Source organism: Sceloporus occidentalis, unplaced genomic scaffold (assembly GCF_023333645.1).
Source record: "Sceloporus occidentalis isolate IW3139 unplaced genomic scaffold, rSceOcc1.0.p SCAF_10, whole genome shotgun sequence".
Classification (NCBI taxonomy): domain Eukaryota; kingdom Metazoa; phylum Chordata; class Lepidosauria; order Squamata; family Phrynosomatidae; genus Sceloporus; species Sceloporus occidentalis.
In genome coordinates, this window is record NW_028316990.1 from 21,959,440 (window position 1) to 21,975,842 (window position 16,403).

Below are 16,403 nucleotides of genomic sequence, written 5' to 3' on the forward strand. Positions count from 1 at the left end.
AGCCAAGAGCCCCAGCGGACTGGAATGGCTCCCTCTGACTGCATTGAACCCCATACTGGGATCCTCCCTGGAAGACAAGCGAGGGGCAGGAGAGACTTCTCGGGGGGGGGGGGGGGGAAGGCCCCCTCCATGTTGGAGTCCCACCATTCTTCTGCCTCTCCACCAGTGGAGAACACAATACACTGGTCTGGTCTGCAGGTGACAGTAGGTTTCAAAGAGAAGGATGGCCAGAAGGCAGAAGTCATTTGCTGGTAAGCAAGGAATTGAGCAGAGGGAGGCAGGGACCCCAAGGCCCTTCAAAGGGGCCCCAAAGTGGAGAAGGGCTGCTCAAGGGCCATGTGCCACTCTCCCATGGCTGCCCACAGATAGAGGGGCTTCCCTTTCCTGACTTCTGGCTACGAGGAAGGAGTTGGCCCTTTGGACGGGGACCAAGAGAGAAAGACTTGGCAACAGGAGTATCACCTTCAACCATTCATGGGTCTGTGGCATTCGGGTGGGGGCAAGGCTCCTGCTGGAGAGGCAGGCATGGGGAGTGGGCCTTTTGGTCTGTGGGGAAAGCAGTTAGGAAGACAGGCACAGGGTGCAGACTGCAAGCGGGGTGGGGAGTGGTCCCCCATATTGGAAGCCAATGGGTTCCCTTGGTGAAGCTGGAAACTGCAGAACTCACCTCTACCGGATGGAGTGACAGACAGCCAACTAAGCTGCTTTTATGAGGGGAAGAGACCAATTCCATGGGGCCACAGGGACCCCACCACACTCTTTCCATCTTCTCCCCCTCCGCAATATTTTGTCTTGGGAACCTCTAGCAACTCCATTCTTTCAGCGCAGCACAAGCTCAGGAACAGGGCCAGACTGACCACAGGACCCCTGGGTCCTTCAGCCTGACTGGGGACCATGGGAGGGGGATGAGAGGCTGCCACGATTTCTACCTTCAGGAGCATGAACCCCATCACCACACGGTCCATCAGGGAAGGAGTCTGGGGTAATTCCCAAGTCCACCTTTGGGACAGCCAAATCCCAAGACACCGATTCCATCCATGCGCCCACTTGCCCTCCTAGCCATGAAGTATCGAGAGAGAATGAAATCAAAAGAGAATGATCTTGGTTGATCATTTATTATTACAGCTCAAGAGCAAAATGAACAGTACAGCAAACACTCAGAAGGAGGGCAGCAACAGATGGTGGAAGTGGAGGCTGTTGCTGGGGGGCTTGGAGTGACGAGGGGCTGGGGGAGTACCTCTGCAGCCCAAGCCCCTGGGCAAGGCAGCCCTTTTGACTCATCTGGGAAGTGGCTGAGGCCTTCCTCCTGTGTCCCTGGAGCCATCCACAAAGACCCACTCCCCTCCTCGCTGTAACTGGCAAGTGGCTGACCTGGAAGGCTGCCACCATTTCCAAAGGAGCCACTGCCCCCTCCCCAGGTCTGCCACAGCCCCCCCCCAACACACAGAGGCAATGCAAAGAGCAGAGATGGAGAATGCAGGGGGTGTGCCTTATACTGGTTGAGCAAGTTTAATGCCCTTCCCCCAGGCACACTGGTCCTCTGAGGCAACTCAGCCACCATCAGTCACTCCCCCCCCCCCCCCGCTGCTCTCTGGGGAGAAAGCTCTTCCATCCCCCCACCCCCCACCCCAAATGCAGAGTCAAGATTGATAGGAAGAAAAGGCAAACCAGTGCCATCAAACCGGCTCCAGACTGGTCCCATAGGAACCCATTGCAGAAAGATAAGCAGTCAAGACAAGCGCCTCTCTTCTCCCCCACACAGAGTGTCTTGCTGGGGGACAGAGTGCCACACATGGGGCTCACAATCCAGCCACACCTCACAGGTCTCCCTCCTCCTCCTCCTCCTCCTCCTCCTCCTCCGTAGCCAAGCCAGCTTTGGGGAATACTGACAACTGAGTCTGATCTACACAGATCACACACACACACACACACACACACACACACACACACACACAGTGAACACGTTACAACTCTGAAGGTAGCAGCAATGGGGGAGAGGAGAGGGAGGCAGGGATCCTCCCCTGGGCCTTGGCTGCACCCCACAGACCCCTCCTGGCCACTCCCCACCAAATGTGCTTTGAGGCCAAGGGGCAGCAGAGAATGAGCGAGAACTATGGGGCTTTGCTAAGGTGAGGGTGGGGGGGGGGCAGGCTCAGAAGATGGGGATGTAGTTGTCGATCTTGGCCCGGTGGCGCTGGGCAATGCACTCGGCAATCCAGACAATGTTGCGGCATTCTTGTTCCTTCAGCTTCACGAAAGCGTAGAAGACGCCAAAGTGGAATTGGTTCAGGAATGCCAACTTGTTCAGCTTCACCTGTTGGGGAAATGAGGGCAAAGAGATGACTCTTTGCTGCCCATCCCCTCAATGGTCCCTCTTGGCTTCTCCCAGAACACAACTGGATAGAAACCCTACCACCTCACACACCAGCAAGCCCCCCCCCCCCCCAATCCAAATCCACCCTTCAAGATATGGCTGTCCTCTGAGCACCTCTTCCTTTCTACAGCAGCACTTCCTGGCACTTGCCTATCACTCCCAAGGCATGGAGGGCCAAGGGCTGGGGGCGGGGTGATGGAAGCTGCAAAGGGCAGGGCAGGGCAAGGAGGGCACTAGGCCCTCGGCTTGCAGGTTCCTGCCAAGAGCAGAGCCACTTGGGCCTCTCCTCCTTGCACTCAGCTTCTCAGCTGCCTCTATATAAAAGTCATGGGCCGGGGAAGACTCCCTAGATATACCCTCACTTCAGCCTCATTCCCTGGACCCACCAGCAACTTCTAAGAAGGAAGAGTGACTCCACTGCTAAACTCCAACTCCCTATCAGACCCCACTTGTTAGGATATGGGAACAGAAAGGGGGAAGCCCCACAAGTTGCAGAAAGGAAACCGAAAGGGAAAGGAGAGGGAGGCTTTGGCCAGCCTCTCTTGGTGGAGGTGGGGGAAGAGGTCCTGTGCAATGAGAAGGAGACCCTGTCCCTGCCAGGAACTGACCAGAAGGCTACAGTGCCCAGAGCTGTGCTAAAGGCCAAGCGTCCAGGAGACCCCTCTCACCTCATGCTCAAAGAATCGGTCCTCCAGCGTCTTGTCTCCAGGGTTGCTCCCAGCTCCCTCAAAGAGCAACTTGTATTCCTGCAGGAGGGAAGAAATGGGATGACTGAGCAGGTAATGGAAGAGACCCCTCTGCCATCCCAGGGGCCAAGGGGGTGCAAAACAGAGTTCAGAGGCGTCTATAGTGGATGGAAGCACGCAGCCCAAAGGAGGCACACAGCAGTCTCTGAGAGAGCAAAGAATCAGGGTTCAACCCAAGGCACAGCCACATCTAGCATCAGCAGGAGGGGGGGGGGGAGAGAGAGAGGCAGTGGCCCTCACCGGGTAGTAGTCAGCCACGGCTTTGACCTGCTCATAGTCATCTGCCCGGGCAAGCTGGGCCAGGCCCTCTGGATAGAGTTTCCCACAGTGGGGAAAGAGCTTGGCCCGGTCCTCTTTGGACAGCTCAGTACCAAAGGAGTTGATGGTGATGATGAAGGCCCTCCGGTCAGCTTCAAACTGTGAGGAAAGAGGGAAGGAAAAGGATCAGTCCAGGGATGGGGGCGGGCAGGCAACTGGTGTCCTGCCCTGAGTTTTCAGGTGGGGAAGAACTGGCTGGGCAGTAGCCTGGGGCCAGGGGCAGAAAAAGCTGGCTAGAGCACTAATTTGCCAACAGAGTAAAAACCATATCCTTCTCTTTCTTTCTCTTTCTCTCTAAGAGAGAAAATATATCTCGATGGTTATGGGCATACTGAGCCATGCCAGTTCTCCATCTCATGCCAGTCCCTACCTCCAAGATGGGGCACATGGCGTCTGCTGTTGTGCCACCCAGGGCCTTGCAGAACTTGTAGAAGGACTCCAGGTAAGCCTGGGGAGGAACAGCAGCCAGAAGAAGAGAGTCAGTCACATAGCCAAGGAGAAATGGTGCCACCTGCCCAGGGAGCGCTGGTGCCAGGAGACTCAGCTCTGGCCTCAGGGTTTTCTGTGGGGCTCATGCCAAGCTATGAGGCGCCAGCCAGGTGACCCTCCTACCTAAGCAAAGGTCGATGGCACACAGCCGAGACCCAATAGTTTCAAGGATATTTTTGTGGGAGATGTTCTTCCCCAGCTCAGAAGAGCTCCACAGGGCAGGAGCAGTCAGTCTTGACTTTTCTTCCTCCTCCTTCCACCAAAGATTTTAATTTCTAAACCCACCCTTCTCCTTTATTAATGAGAAGACTCTATTAAAGCAAGCAGCAGGGTGGGTTTAGTTCCTGGAGGATTAAATGAAAAGCTTGATCTCCTCCACTTTTTCCTGCCAGCTGCAGGAGCCATCATCCTTAAATGCCATCCCACCCCCCACCCCTTTTTTCTCCTCTTCCTTTTTCCTCAGATTTTGGGCTACAGAAATAGTAAATAATAACAATGAAATCTTTATCTACATTTTCTATAGCCCAACACCTGAGGTCTGGTGAAGGATGGTAGCATCCCAAAAGATGAATTATTGCTTAAAAAAATTAAATCAAAGAAGTGGATTTCTAAATTTTTGTTTTCCATATCAAAATGTATATTGGTGTTCCTAGAATTTATCCACTTATAGAAGTCAGCTGCACTCCCCTTAAAAATCTGACCCCAAATATTAGGGCTTGCTCCAAAATAAAGCACTCATCTGCTGAGCACTTGGAGATGAGTCTCTTTTGCCCACCAGCGCTGCACAGCACCTCTGAGGCTCAAGACCAAATGGCTGCCCCAAGCAACCTTGTCCTTCTGGCCTCTCACTCTCCTGGACCCCAACCCTTCTCCTCAGCTGCTGGCAGGGAAGAGGTGGTCAGAATCCCAGGGGAAGAGGTATGATTTTGCTGGAGATGAGAGGGAGCAACAGTTAGGAGTAGCACCAGAGGCAACACCACTCCCAAGTCTACCCTAAGCCTTTCCAGGGCTGGAAGGGGGCAGAGTGCCCTGGCCCCAATCAGAGCACACCAGCCAGCTCCTCACAGCCTGGGAAGGCCCTTTCCAGTGGTTCAATGAGGGGCTCCCCACTTTTCTTCCTTCCTCCCAGCAAATGGCCTTGGTTCTGGCCTGCCAAGGCTGCAATGGCAGTGCTACTTTCTCACTGGGCCCTGGGGAACCTCTAAGAGAGCAACGCTCCATAAGGAGCCACTTTGGCACCACCAGCTCTCAACACCAGCCGCTGCCAGGACACCCCTTGGCAGGAAACCCTGCCAAGCAGAAGGCAGACAGGGGCAAGAGAAGGCGAACTGGTCCAACAGGCATTCATGCCAGCAGAACCAGCTGCAACAGGTTCTCTTCCTTCTCTAGTGGCAATGCACAAAGCCCAACCTTCCCATTCTAAGATGTTTCCAGTCCTCTCTTCCTTTTGGGCTGTGGAGCCTCCAAGGCTTTCTGGCCTCTAGCTTGCAAAGCATTAGGCAGGCACATCACAGCACCTTCAGCTTCCCCAACTGGTCACCACTGGTAAGTGCTGGGGCCAAAAGAGCAGCCAAGACTGCCCACCCGTGCTATGAGAACAGGTGGCCAAGAGCAGAGCCATACACTGCTCTGCGTTGGCACCACAAGACCAGAGCTGATTGGGACCCTGGAAGAAGGGCAGAAACAATGTGCCATGCTCAGGACAAGTCTCCGCCACTGGAAATTCATTCTGGTCCTCTCTCGGCCAGCATCCGTCACCCTTTGCTCTGTCTTTGCCCGCCACCATATCACAAGACCCTTTAGTGAGGGAGAGCTGTTCTCCTCTTAGAGCACTGACCTTGTACAGTGTGTTTCGAATAATTTCAATGTTCATTTCATCCAGGTCTTGTTCAGAGATGCAATCTTGGAAAAAGGCCGCTGGAAAGAAAGGAAACATCAAAAGACAGGAAGCTGAGAGACGCCCAGCCAGCAAAGGTTACAGCGTGGCAGCTGCCCACTGACTTGCCCAGTGGGGGACTGTGCTCAAGGGAAGGGTGTCCACTTGGGGGATTTAGGCAGGGTTCAAAGGTCTAACTCAGGAGGAGTCACCAAGCGGCAGCCTTAAAAGTGTCTGGGCATTGGAAGAGTGCAAATCTGCCCCCTCCTCCCCAACAGAAGCGATCAGCCACTGAAGCTTGCTTACTCACCCAGGGGCGTGTCCACCAAGATGGCATTGTAGAGCTCAGCAGGTGTCTGGGCAATGTTCACAGCCTCCATTTGCTCAAAGCTGCCCAGCGGGTGGCACTTGGGCACCAGCTCTGCAATGGAGCGCTGGTGGAGCGTTCCCGTGATCAGAAGGATGACGTTGTCAATCATGTAGCTGTATCTGCAAGGAAGCCAAGGGGTGAGAGGAGGATGGAGGGAAGAGGCACACCAGCTTCAGAAGTGGGCCACATGGCCCTTGCCCCAAGGAACAGGGAGCCCACACAGCTGTCTGCTGACCCCATGTGCTGCAGATACAAGATCTGGCTGAGGTCCTCTACACACACCCCCCCGGTGCTGCCTCACAGTGGAGCCGCCTGGCAGGCCCAAAGAGCCTGTCTTTGGCACAGGACAGTGCCAACCAAGCAAGCTGTTCCAGGGCCAACCCCTTGCCAAGGCTTTTACTTCCCGTATTTAGGAGGCATAGAAAGGCAGAGAAGGCTCCTTGCAGGGTCAGGAGAGGCAAGAGGGAAATAAAACAAAGGTCCCATCCCAGAGGAGGTGGAGGTGGCAAATGCTACCTTGGTGGGGGAGTGATAAAAAGCATTGCATGGAGTGACATCTGTTTTACTGCAGTTCCTCCCAGGCAAAGCAACCATAAAAAAGGATTCCAAACAGGGAACCTTCTCCAGAGACAACTGGCAGCGGCAGCACCCACAGTCATCCCTGCAGGTGATGCCAAGCTGGATGGATCAGGTCTGAGCCAGGTGAACACCCTCGGAGGGAGGGCTCCCCAGCCAAATCCCATGAGGTTTGAGGGAGGGTAATCTGCGGCCAGCCAGCCATGCAGGAGGAGCAGCAAGAGCAGCTCAACCACCAAGGACAACAGGAGGAGGCAGGGAAAGGCCCTAGGTAGCTAGAAGGCTCTGAAGCACCCTTGGGGGGCCTTAGGCCTGCCTCCCAGAAGCTGACAAGGGGAGCCCTCCAGCACTGCCCAGAGCTCAGCCCTCGCTGAGTGCCCTCCCTAGGGGCTCTGTGTCTTCAAAGGCACTGCCACCTGGGGCTCCTGAAGCATGTTTCCTAGTGTCCCCCCAACTCGTTCTGGCACTTCTTCTGACTACGCTCCAAATTCCACTCTCCAGTGCCTCACAGGCAACCATATTGACATGAACAACTGTCAGGCTCCAGCAACTGCCATCCTAACTAGCACCTTTTCCCAGGCTGGGCTCCACAAGGAAGTGACAGGGGGCCAAGGGGCTTCTGGGATGAGGATGGGGGAGGTGAAACAAGGGTGGACCTTCCAGAGGTTGTGGAACTGGTGCTGTCATCACCATCTAATGACTGGTTAGGGCTGCTGGAGACTGTAGTCATGCAATCTCTGGAAGGCCTCCACTCCTGCCCCAGGCCCTGTATTGTTAAACCTCCAGGAAAGGCAGCTGATCACCCAAATTAGAGTCACATCTGCTGCAGGTTTTCCTTATGCGGCCCAAGAAAAATGGTTTCTCCTCACACCCAGATTTCCAGGAAACTAAAGGTCTGCAAACAGTTACCTGAAAGACTCTTTAGGTGGGGCGGATGTGTTTAGCAAAAGTGACGAACGGAAACAGCCTTGTAAAGATTCCAGGTGGCTGGTGAACTGTGGGCTCGGCCACCAAGCTGATAAGCCAGGCCACTCAGCTGGCTCCTGCCTCTCTCCCCAAGGCCACATGTGCTCCTGTTGCTAAGAAATGGACAAGGCGACCAGGATGACAGAAGGGGGGGAGCTCGCTTGGCAAGGGAGACTTACGTGATGAAGTCCAGGAAGCTAGCCAGTGGCTCATAGGCATGGTTCCGCATGTGGCGGAACTCCACCACCATCTTCTCCTTCAGCTTGTCGTCGATGACAGACACTGTCAAAGGAGAGGCTTCATTGGCTAGAAAGTTCCCATAATCCGTGCTCTGGAGGTGAAGCTTCAGATCTTGAAGAGAAAAAGCACACTGCTCGGGACTCAGAAAAAAGCAAGAGGATGGTGGATGGAGAGAGATGGCCTGGCGAAGGCCCCAGTTCTCAGTGCCACCCTTCCTACACAGCCTGCACTCCCAGGACTCATTGGTGGGACCCTGCACTGATCACAGGCAGACTGGTTGCGGGTGTGGCAGGACTGGTCACTCAGCTGGTCTGATCCCAAATCATTCCAGGAATGAAACTGGGGCTAAAAATCCACTGGCAAACACACATGCACCACAATGTGGGTACAGCATGTCCCAACAGGCTGCCTCCACCCCAACATTCACAGATGTGAGAGAGGTTATACTGCTCTTTCCAAACCACCTTTCCGTCTCGTGTCATTCCCCCATCTCCCCCCCCCCGCCATTCTGCCCTGAGAGCCAGGGGAGGACTCTGCCGCCTTCCCAAAGTCTCAGAATATGAGGACCAGCTGGCAACCTCTGGCCTTCTGGAAGAACTCCCACTCTGCATGTCCAGTCCTGGCCAAGGAGCCTTTCCTTTCTTGGCCCCCTAACCCCACCCGCCTCCCCACAGGACCCTTCTTCTCTCCCCACACACCCTTCTGCATTGCACATCGGATTCACACCAGGCTTGCTACCTTTGTAGCCCAGATGTACTGTCAAACAACCCTGACAAGACCAGCATCTGATGGGCTCCAAACTTTTTTGCCTCCTTAAAGAGGCCCTCCTGGTCCCAAGCACAGGGAGAGCTATTCCCTGTCAGCTGGTTTTCTGGAAGTTTATCGGCATCTTGAGCAGTCCAAGAACACGGAAGCTTTTTTTTTTGGGGGGGGGGGGAGAATGCAGGCCAGGAGGGGACTGAATGGAAGCAGATGAGATGGGTGGTGTGTGTGTGTGCGTGTGCGGGACACTCTGTTTCTGGGAATCCAAAGCGGCTCAAGGCCTTCTCTGCCTCTAGGGAGTGAAGGGGTTGCGCAACCACTTACTGGCTTTAGAGCAAGGCCCCAGAAATGGGGGGGGGGGGGATAAAAGAGAGAGAGAAGGAGATGGAGGAGACAGAAGAGAGACCAGCCATCTCTGTGGCCTCCAACTGCCATCAAACCACGTGTGCATGGCCAAAAGTCAGGGATGATAGGAGCTGTCAACTTGCACCACTCACATGTTCCCCCCTAGATGACACCCCCCCCTGTCACCGGCTGTCAAGGCTGGAGAGGATTGCATCCTACCCTTCATGTAGCTGCCAGCTACTTTCCAGGGCTCAGCCACCCCTGCGGGAAAAACATAATGGACTCTCAATGTGCAGATTCTTAAACCCCAAGCAGGCCAAGCGAGCAGCCCTACTGTAGTCTGCAAGCCCTAGCTGAGCCCCATTTGTGCCAGCCTACCACATGGGGATCCCTCACACTGCCCCTGAAACCAGAGGGTGACTATTAGGGCACTCCCTTCCCAACTTTGGCAGGGGGCGCGCGGGAGGAGGCAGCCCAAGGAAGGGACTGCTCCCAGGCCCTCTCTTTCATCAACCCATCCACAGGCCAGAGCATTTTCCATGGAGCAGAGCACCCCCCAGATAGGGACAGAGGAGCTGCCCTCCCTCTCCAATATGGGGCAGGATAGGGCTGCATCTTGGCTCCCCCTCAACTGCAAAGCTGGCCCAATTCTTTCGGAAGGTAATGGGTTTGGGAATGTTCTGTGCTGAACTATGATGGGCCAAGACGGGGAAGGGGAGACCATGGACAAGAGGGAGGAAGAAACGAGAACATTCTCAGGGCTGCCTTCCAGAGAGGCACCTCTCAGGGACACAGCAAATTCAAACATGCGCGTGCACGCACACACCCCCTCTCGCTCTCTGTGCATTTGTATTCCTCCTGCTGCGGCTGGCACTCAGAGACAGCTCTTCCTACTGTCAGCTCCTTTTCCTCCTCCTCTGTTATCAGCCAATGCTCCACATGGAAGACTGAAAGCAGCCTCAGAGAGGAAAATAAACCTCTTGCAGAAGTATTTGCATGGAGACAACCTTCTACCTAAATACACTTAAGGCACCAGGTCCAGTCTGATTGTGGAAGCTAAACAGGGTCAGCTTTAGTTAGGGCTGGGATGGGAGACCACCAAGGAATATCAGGTGCTGCTGTAGGTATAGAGCCACAGAGCTGGAAGAGACCTTAAGGGCCATCTAGCCCACCCGCTCCTTCTGCCACACCGGAAGATACCATCCAAGCACTCCCAACAGCCATCCAGCCTCTGTTTAAAAACTGCCTCCAAAGAGGGTGCCTCCACCACTCTCCAAGGCAAAGTATTCCATGGTCGAACAGCTCTTACTGTCAGGAAGTTCCTCCTAATGTTCAGCTGGAATCTCTTTTCCTGTGGCTTCCATTCATTGTTCCATGTTCTAGTCTCTGGAGCAGCAGAAAACAAGCTTGCTCCATCCTCAATAGGATATCCCTTCAAATACTTAAACAGGGCTAGCATATCACCTCTTAACCTTCTATCCTCCAGACTAAACAAGCCCAGGTCCCTAAGTTGTTCCTCATAGAGATTCATGGTTTCCAGAGGAAGGAACTGGCAAAACCTCTTCAGAGGATTCCTTGCCTAAGGAAACCCTATGAAATTTATGGGGTCGCCATAAGTTGACAGGTGACTTGAAGGCACACAAACACACACACTCTGCTGCCCTGCCCTAGCTGGGCCGCATCACAGGACATGGAAGACACAGAGGTCAGCACCCATGTCCTCCCCCCAATCAGGCTTCAGCCCCACCATGGTACAGGGGTGACATCACTGGGCATTAGACCAGAGATCCAGGTTCAAATCTTGCACTTTACCATGAAGGTCACTGAGTGACCACCAGCCACCCTGCGTCTAAACCTACCTCACAAGGTTGGCATGAAAGTAATGGACAGCGGGTGTTCTGGGGGAAGGGCCACTCACCCCTCTGGAAGTTGTGACTGTGAAAACAACCCACCTGAGTCACCTACAAAGTACCAGAGCGGGTGCAGATAGGATGCCTTCCCTGTGCTGAGTATGCCAGAGCTCAGCACACACACTCACCACACATGGAGAATGGATGCACTTTAGCGCCCTTAGTATAAGAAACACTGAAGCTCAGGAAAAGTATTGAAAGTAGAAGCTAAAATCTGTAATAAGGATATAGACTGATACAGAGTTAGTCAGGAATCACCCAGCTAACTTAAATGAGTTCACATCTGTGGAGCCAAATGAACTTCATCCCAGAGTAATGAAGGAACTCGTTGAACCATCTGTCATCATTTTTGAGAAATCAAGAGAACCAATAAGACATCAGAAGACTGGACGAGACCAAACACTGTTCTTCGCTTTTAAAAAGACAAAAAAGGAAGAAAGAAAAAAAGATCTAGGAAACCACAGGCCAGTCAGCCTGACCTCAATACCAGGAAAAATATTAGAATAGATTACAAGAGACTCTCTTTACAAGTAGATGATAATGCAGTATTTGGTAGGAACCAACATGGGTTTGTCAAGAACAAATCCTGCCAAACTAATCTTATATCCATTTTTGATTACTAGTTTAGTAGATGTTGGAAATGCTGTGGATGTCATTTATCTGGATTTCAACAGAACGTTTGATAAGTGACAGGAGGATAGATTTTGATGGAACATTAAACGAACTTCTTGAGAGTAAAAGCGGTTGGGCAATGGAACCAGTTCCTTAGAGAGATGGCGGGGTCCCCTTCCAAAAGAGGCTGGGCAGCTGTACCTGGAGTTTCCATCCTTGAGGGCCCCTTCCAACTCTATGATTTTAGCTCTACTTTAGCCAGGGCCCTGGACTGCTGACCAGAGGACAGTCCAGGGTGCTGCCCTAAATCAAAATACTAGGCGGGTACACACACACACACACTGCTGCTTTCCTAACTGGCTTGTGAGACTATTATCCACTCTATAAGCCAGCAGCAGACGTGAGCCAAGCAGCTCAACCAAGAGACCTTTGCAAATTCACCGGCTGACAGGACCCAAGCTCACCAAGTCCCCCCACTTAATTCAGGCCCCAAGGTCCAGGGTGAAGGCAGACCCACGGTCTGCCTTGTTAGAGGCAGGCTGGCCAGAGAGGAAAGGCTTCCTTCCCTCCTGGCTTATCAGAGGACACAGGCGGAAGGCAAGCGTCATGCCTGGGGCGCCATCTCACGACAGGAGGGAGAAACTGCAGCAGAGCAGCCCACAGATAAAGAGGGGGGTCCCACAGAGACTAGTCCAAGGCAAGCAGAGGAGGGGGCACAGCTGTCCAGGCAACAGGGGTTTCTGAAGCGGTTTTATGAAGGGGGAAGGGGTCTGCTACAATAAAACTAGCTCATTCACAGTAATTCCGCCCGCTCCTTCCAAAGGGTTCATTATGGGCCTAGTTCTCACGATCCAACATGGTGTGCCAACCATCCTCTGCCCTACTGCAAGGACATAAAGGTTTAGCTGAGAAGGGCATTCCAGTGGGGAGGACCTAAGGCCCCCCGCCGCTGCCCCACAGGGCCCTTTATGCCCAGTCCTTGGGAAGCTTTGCCCTTACACAAGACAGTTATTTGCCCCATTCACACCCCACCTTCCTCTCAGCGCTGAGCATTTCCTCCCACAAACTGTTCTTGATCCATGTAAAGATGCCATTAGCACTGACCAAGGACCCCCTCCATCCCCAGAGAAAGCTGTGAGGCAACCTGGCAAGCAACAGGGAAAGCCTCTGGAGCAGAGCCAGGAGCCAAGCCAAGCGCAGGCCGGCAGCGCCAGACCAGGCCCATCCAGACATTGCCCCAGAGCCCCTTGGGAGTCACCTGGGCCTGCGAGGGCGGTCTCCTTCCTTGGAGGCCTTTAAACAGGGGCTGGATGGCCCTCTGTCATGTGGGGGGTTGATTGAGAGTTCCTGCATGGCAGAAGAAGGGGGTTGGACTGAATCAGGGCCCTCCTTGGGGTCTCTTCCCACTCTAGGACCCCATGGGCTCCTGGGGCTGAAAGCACAGCTCCGGGAACAGCCTCCTGTCTTCCCATCGGAAGGACCACTGAGGCTTCACAGCTCTAGACATTCCTCTCAATGGGAGGAAACTTCCTTTTACATGGTTCTGCCTTGCCCACATCTCCATCCCCAGATTCAGTCAGAAGAGCTGCCAAAGGCGTGCTGTTGGGCCCCCTCCCTCCCTCCCTCCCTGGCCTTTGTCCCTGGCTCTCCCTGCAGCCACGGAGGGACAGGGGAGGCCCAGGGGGGCAGAGCGGGCCTTTGGGGCAGGGGCCAGGGGAGAGCCCTCAAGCCGGCCTCCCCTTTGCTGCTGGCGGCCCCGAGAGAGGCAGGCCTTCGGCGCTTCGTCAGGGGAGGGAGGGGAAGGGGTCCCCCTGGGGCTCCCTCCCTCGCTCCCCGGAGAGTCCCGGGGCATGGCCCCTTCGCCCTCCTCGCATTTCCTGGCGCTGGGCCTGGCCTTCTTCGCGACGCGTGTCGGTGTGTTCACTCGTGCATTTTGCCTTTCCCTTGCGTAGCCTGCGTCGCTTTCCAAATGCTCTCCGCCGGGGCCCGGCCTTCCCTTGGCCGAAGCGGACGCCCCTCCCTCCCTCTCGAAGCAGAGGCCCTTCCCTCCTCCCTCCCTCCCTCCCTCCCTCCCTCGGCCCCACCTTCGAGGCTCTCGCACTGGACCAGGTTGAGGTAGTCGGCCTGGCTGAGGACTCCGGCCTTGAAGCCCCGCACCAGGCCCTCCAGGTAACCGCCGTCCGCGTTGAAGTACAGCTCCGGGAAGCACGACAGCAGCATCCTGGCACCGAGACGGAGAGGCTGCCTTCCTTCCCTCGGCGGCTGGCTCTGAGGGAAGCAGCAGCGGCGGGGGCGGGGCACGTGACTCCACGGTCACATGACGGCGGTGCCTCCGTCCGCTCGGCCAATCGGGGAGCGCGGAGGGAGGGAGCCATAGACGCCGGCGCCTAGAGCGGACCTCCTCTCGGCTTCCGGGTGCCTAGGGCCGCGCCGCTTCCGGCTTCCGCTCGGAGGGGCCTTTGGATTGGCAGCGAGAGAGAAAGCGAGGAAGAGAGCGCCGGAGCCTGAGGCCGAGAGAGTGTGGCCTGCGCCGCGGGACTGGCCCCGTCCCGAGGCCTCTTTCGGCTTCCGTCTCGTGCCATTAAATGCTCCGGAGCTGTTTTCAGGGCTGCCCTCCCTCCCTCCCTCCCTCCCTCCTCCAGCGTGACCCCGACCCTCGACCCCCACAAAACCTCTCGGAGGCGCCCAAGGAGAGGCTGAAAGGGCTTTTACTGCCAGGGCCCGGGGAGGCTGGCCGGGCCTAGTTCCTTCCGCAGGGGAAGGCGGCGGCGGCGGAGGCCGAGGAGGCCGGTGCCCCGAAGCGCTTGCAGAAGCAGTTGGCGTTGAAGAAGCGGCAGTAGCAGGCGGCGCAGGGGTCGCAGCAGGGCAGCCTCTGCCCCACGCAGGACTCCTGGAGGCGGACGCAGCGTCGAGGAGGAGGAGGAGGAGGAAGGAGGGACGCCGGGCCCGGAGGCGGAGGAGGGGAGCGCCCTTCCCGGGGGAGGAACGGCGGAGGCGGCGGCGGCGGCGGCAGGAGGAGCAGCAGCGCCTGGAAAGAGAGAAGGGAGGCAGGGAGGGAGAGAGAGAGAGAGAGAGAGAGAGGAGGCCTCCCTGAAGGAAGGAAGGAAGGAAGGAAGGAGGGCGCAGGGGACCTCGCGAGGGAGCCTCCGGGGCAGAGAGCCGGCGGCCTACCTGGGGCTCCCCCGCCCAGGCTCTTCTCGGAAGCAGCTCCTCCGGCGCCGAAGGCATCTCCCCGGGCACCCGCTCCAAATCTGCGGAGAAAGCGGAGGGTTGCGGGGGGAAAGGCAGACACACCTCCTTGGCCTTCCTGCCTTCCCTCCTCCTCCTCCGTCCCGTTCAGCGGGCGAGAGAAGCAAGGGTCCTTCCTCCGGAGGAGGGAGCCCCGGCCTCTCCCCGCCCTTCCTTCCTTCCTCCCGCCCCTCCCTGGACTGACCCTTGGCGGCTTCCTTGGCCACCTGCGGAGGGAACCCCCTTCCTCCCGCCGCGTCCTCTTCCTCCAGAAGCGAGCGGCGGGGCGGCTGCTCCGGGGGTCCGAGGCGGGCGGCGGCGAAGAGGAGGAGCCCCGGGAGCGGCGGCGGCGGCGGCGGCGGGGCAAAGAGCAGCAGAGCCAAGAGCAGCGGCAGCCGCATCCCCCTCGACCTCGGCATCGTCGTCGTCCTGTGGGCAATGGGGAGAGAGGGAGGGTCGGAAGGAAGGGGCCCTAGGACGCCCCCGGAGCCCCAACCTCGGGCAGACGGTGCCCTTCTGGGACAGACGGGCCCAGCCCCCGCTCTCCTCGGCCAGGGAAAGGAGCCCAGCGGGTGCCCTGGGGCAAGTCACACTCTCTCGGCCTCAGAGGGGCTGCCGCTGGGCGCCTCCTGGGCTGGAGACCCTCCGCCGGGCGTCCTCTCCCGGGAGACCCTCCCTGACTTTAGGACCGACCACTGGAGGGTCCCTCCCGCAGGACGCCGGCCTCCCCTGGCCCCCGGAGCCCCTGGGCAGGCGGTGGCTCTACCTGGCCCAAGGAAGGCAGGCAGGGAGCAGGGCGCCTCCTCGGTGGCTCTGGCCAGCCCCGGGCCTTATATCGCTGGCCCCAATTAAGCCTCCGGCCCCGTGGCTCCTCCTCCTCCCCCGAGTCGGGCTGGGAGAGGGAGGGGGCTCCCCTGGACCCCCGAAAGAGGGAGGGAGGGAGGGAGCGGGCAAGAAGGCAGGCGGCCCCGCAGCGCCTCCGCCCGCCTGGGAAGGAGCGCACAACAACGCCCATCATCCACAAAAGGCAGGAAACGAGGGGCGCGAGCCCTTCGGGAACGTTTTCTGGGGAAAGAAAGGCCTGTCGGTCAGGGGCTCTCTCTCAGCCAGAAGCCACAGAAGGAAAAGAGCCAGGGCCACGAAACGCAAAGCATGTGTAGATTTCCTTTGGGAACCGGAGTCGAGGGGGGCATCCCTCTCTCCAAAAGCCCCGGGGCTCCCTGGCCAGCGGCATCGAGGGGCCGCCGAGCACCTTTCCCTTCGCCGGAGCCCTGCCGGCGGAAAGGTGCCACGGACCGGGCCAGAAGCGCAGCGCCCCGCGGAGGAGGAAGCGCGGGGCCCTCCTGGACCGCGGCGCCCTCTCCTTCCTTCCTTCGTCCCGGAGCGGAGGCAGGGAAGGCCCAGAGCAGCCCCAGGGGAACGGGGCCAGGCCCATGGGGCCGCCCGACCTGCGAGCTCCCAGAGCCCGGGAGGAAAATCCTGGAGACCCGCGGCACTGTCCTCCTCTTCCAAGAGAGAGGAGGGAGAGGGGCTCCTGGAATGCCAGGAGCCTAGGCCCAGAGGAGACCCCGAGGGCCATCGGGTCCACTCG

The 16,403-nt window shown here is 57.1% G+C and overlaps 2 protein-coding genes across 3 annotated transcripts; both read right to left on the minus strand.

The window, feature by feature from the left end:
• Positions 1 to 1,099: 1,099 nt before the first annotated feature.
• ATP6V0D1 (ATPase H+ transporting V0 subunit d1) lies at positions 1,100 to 13,909 on the minus strand. 2 transcript variants are annotated; one of them, XM_089540443.1, is made up of 8 exons: positions 13,669 to 13,902; positions 7,895 to 8,066; positions 6,114 to 6,292; positions 5,765 to 5,844; positions 3,809 to 3,886; positions 3,361 to 3,537; positions 3,043 to 3,120; positions 1,100 to 2,314 (listed from the first exon to the last, which is right to left on the minus strand). In XM_089540443.1, exons 1-8 carry the CDS (start codon positions 13,802 to 13,804, stop codon positions 2,153 to 2,155), a joined length of 1,062 nt encoding a protein of 353 aa, XP_089396569.1. In that variant the 5' UTR covers positions 13,805 to 13,902; the 3' UTR covers positions 1,100 to 2,152. The 2 variants fall into 2 exon arrangements, with proteins under 2 accessions (XP_089396569.1, XP_089396570.1); XM_089540444.1 differs by lacking the exon at positions 3,809 to 3,886 and having other exon boundaries at positions 13,669 to 13,909.
• A 367-nt stretch (positions 13,910 to 14,276) lies between these two features.
• On the minus strand, positions 14,277 to 15,590 carry LOC149306137 (uncharacterized). The gene is made up of 4 exons (XM_089540446.1): positions 15,579 to 15,590; positions 15,018 to 15,241; positions 14,756 to 14,835; positions 14,277 to 14,612 (listed from the first exon to the last, which is right to left on the minus strand). The coding sequence occupies exons 2-4, from the start codon at positions 15,229 to 15,231 to the stop codon at positions 14,325 to 14,327; spliced, it is 582 nt and encodes a 193-aa protein (XP_089396572.1). The 5' UTR covers positions 15,232 to 15,241; positions 15,579 to 15,590; the 3' UTR covers positions 14,277 to 14,324.
• Positions 15,591 to 16,403: the final 813 nt, after the last annotated feature.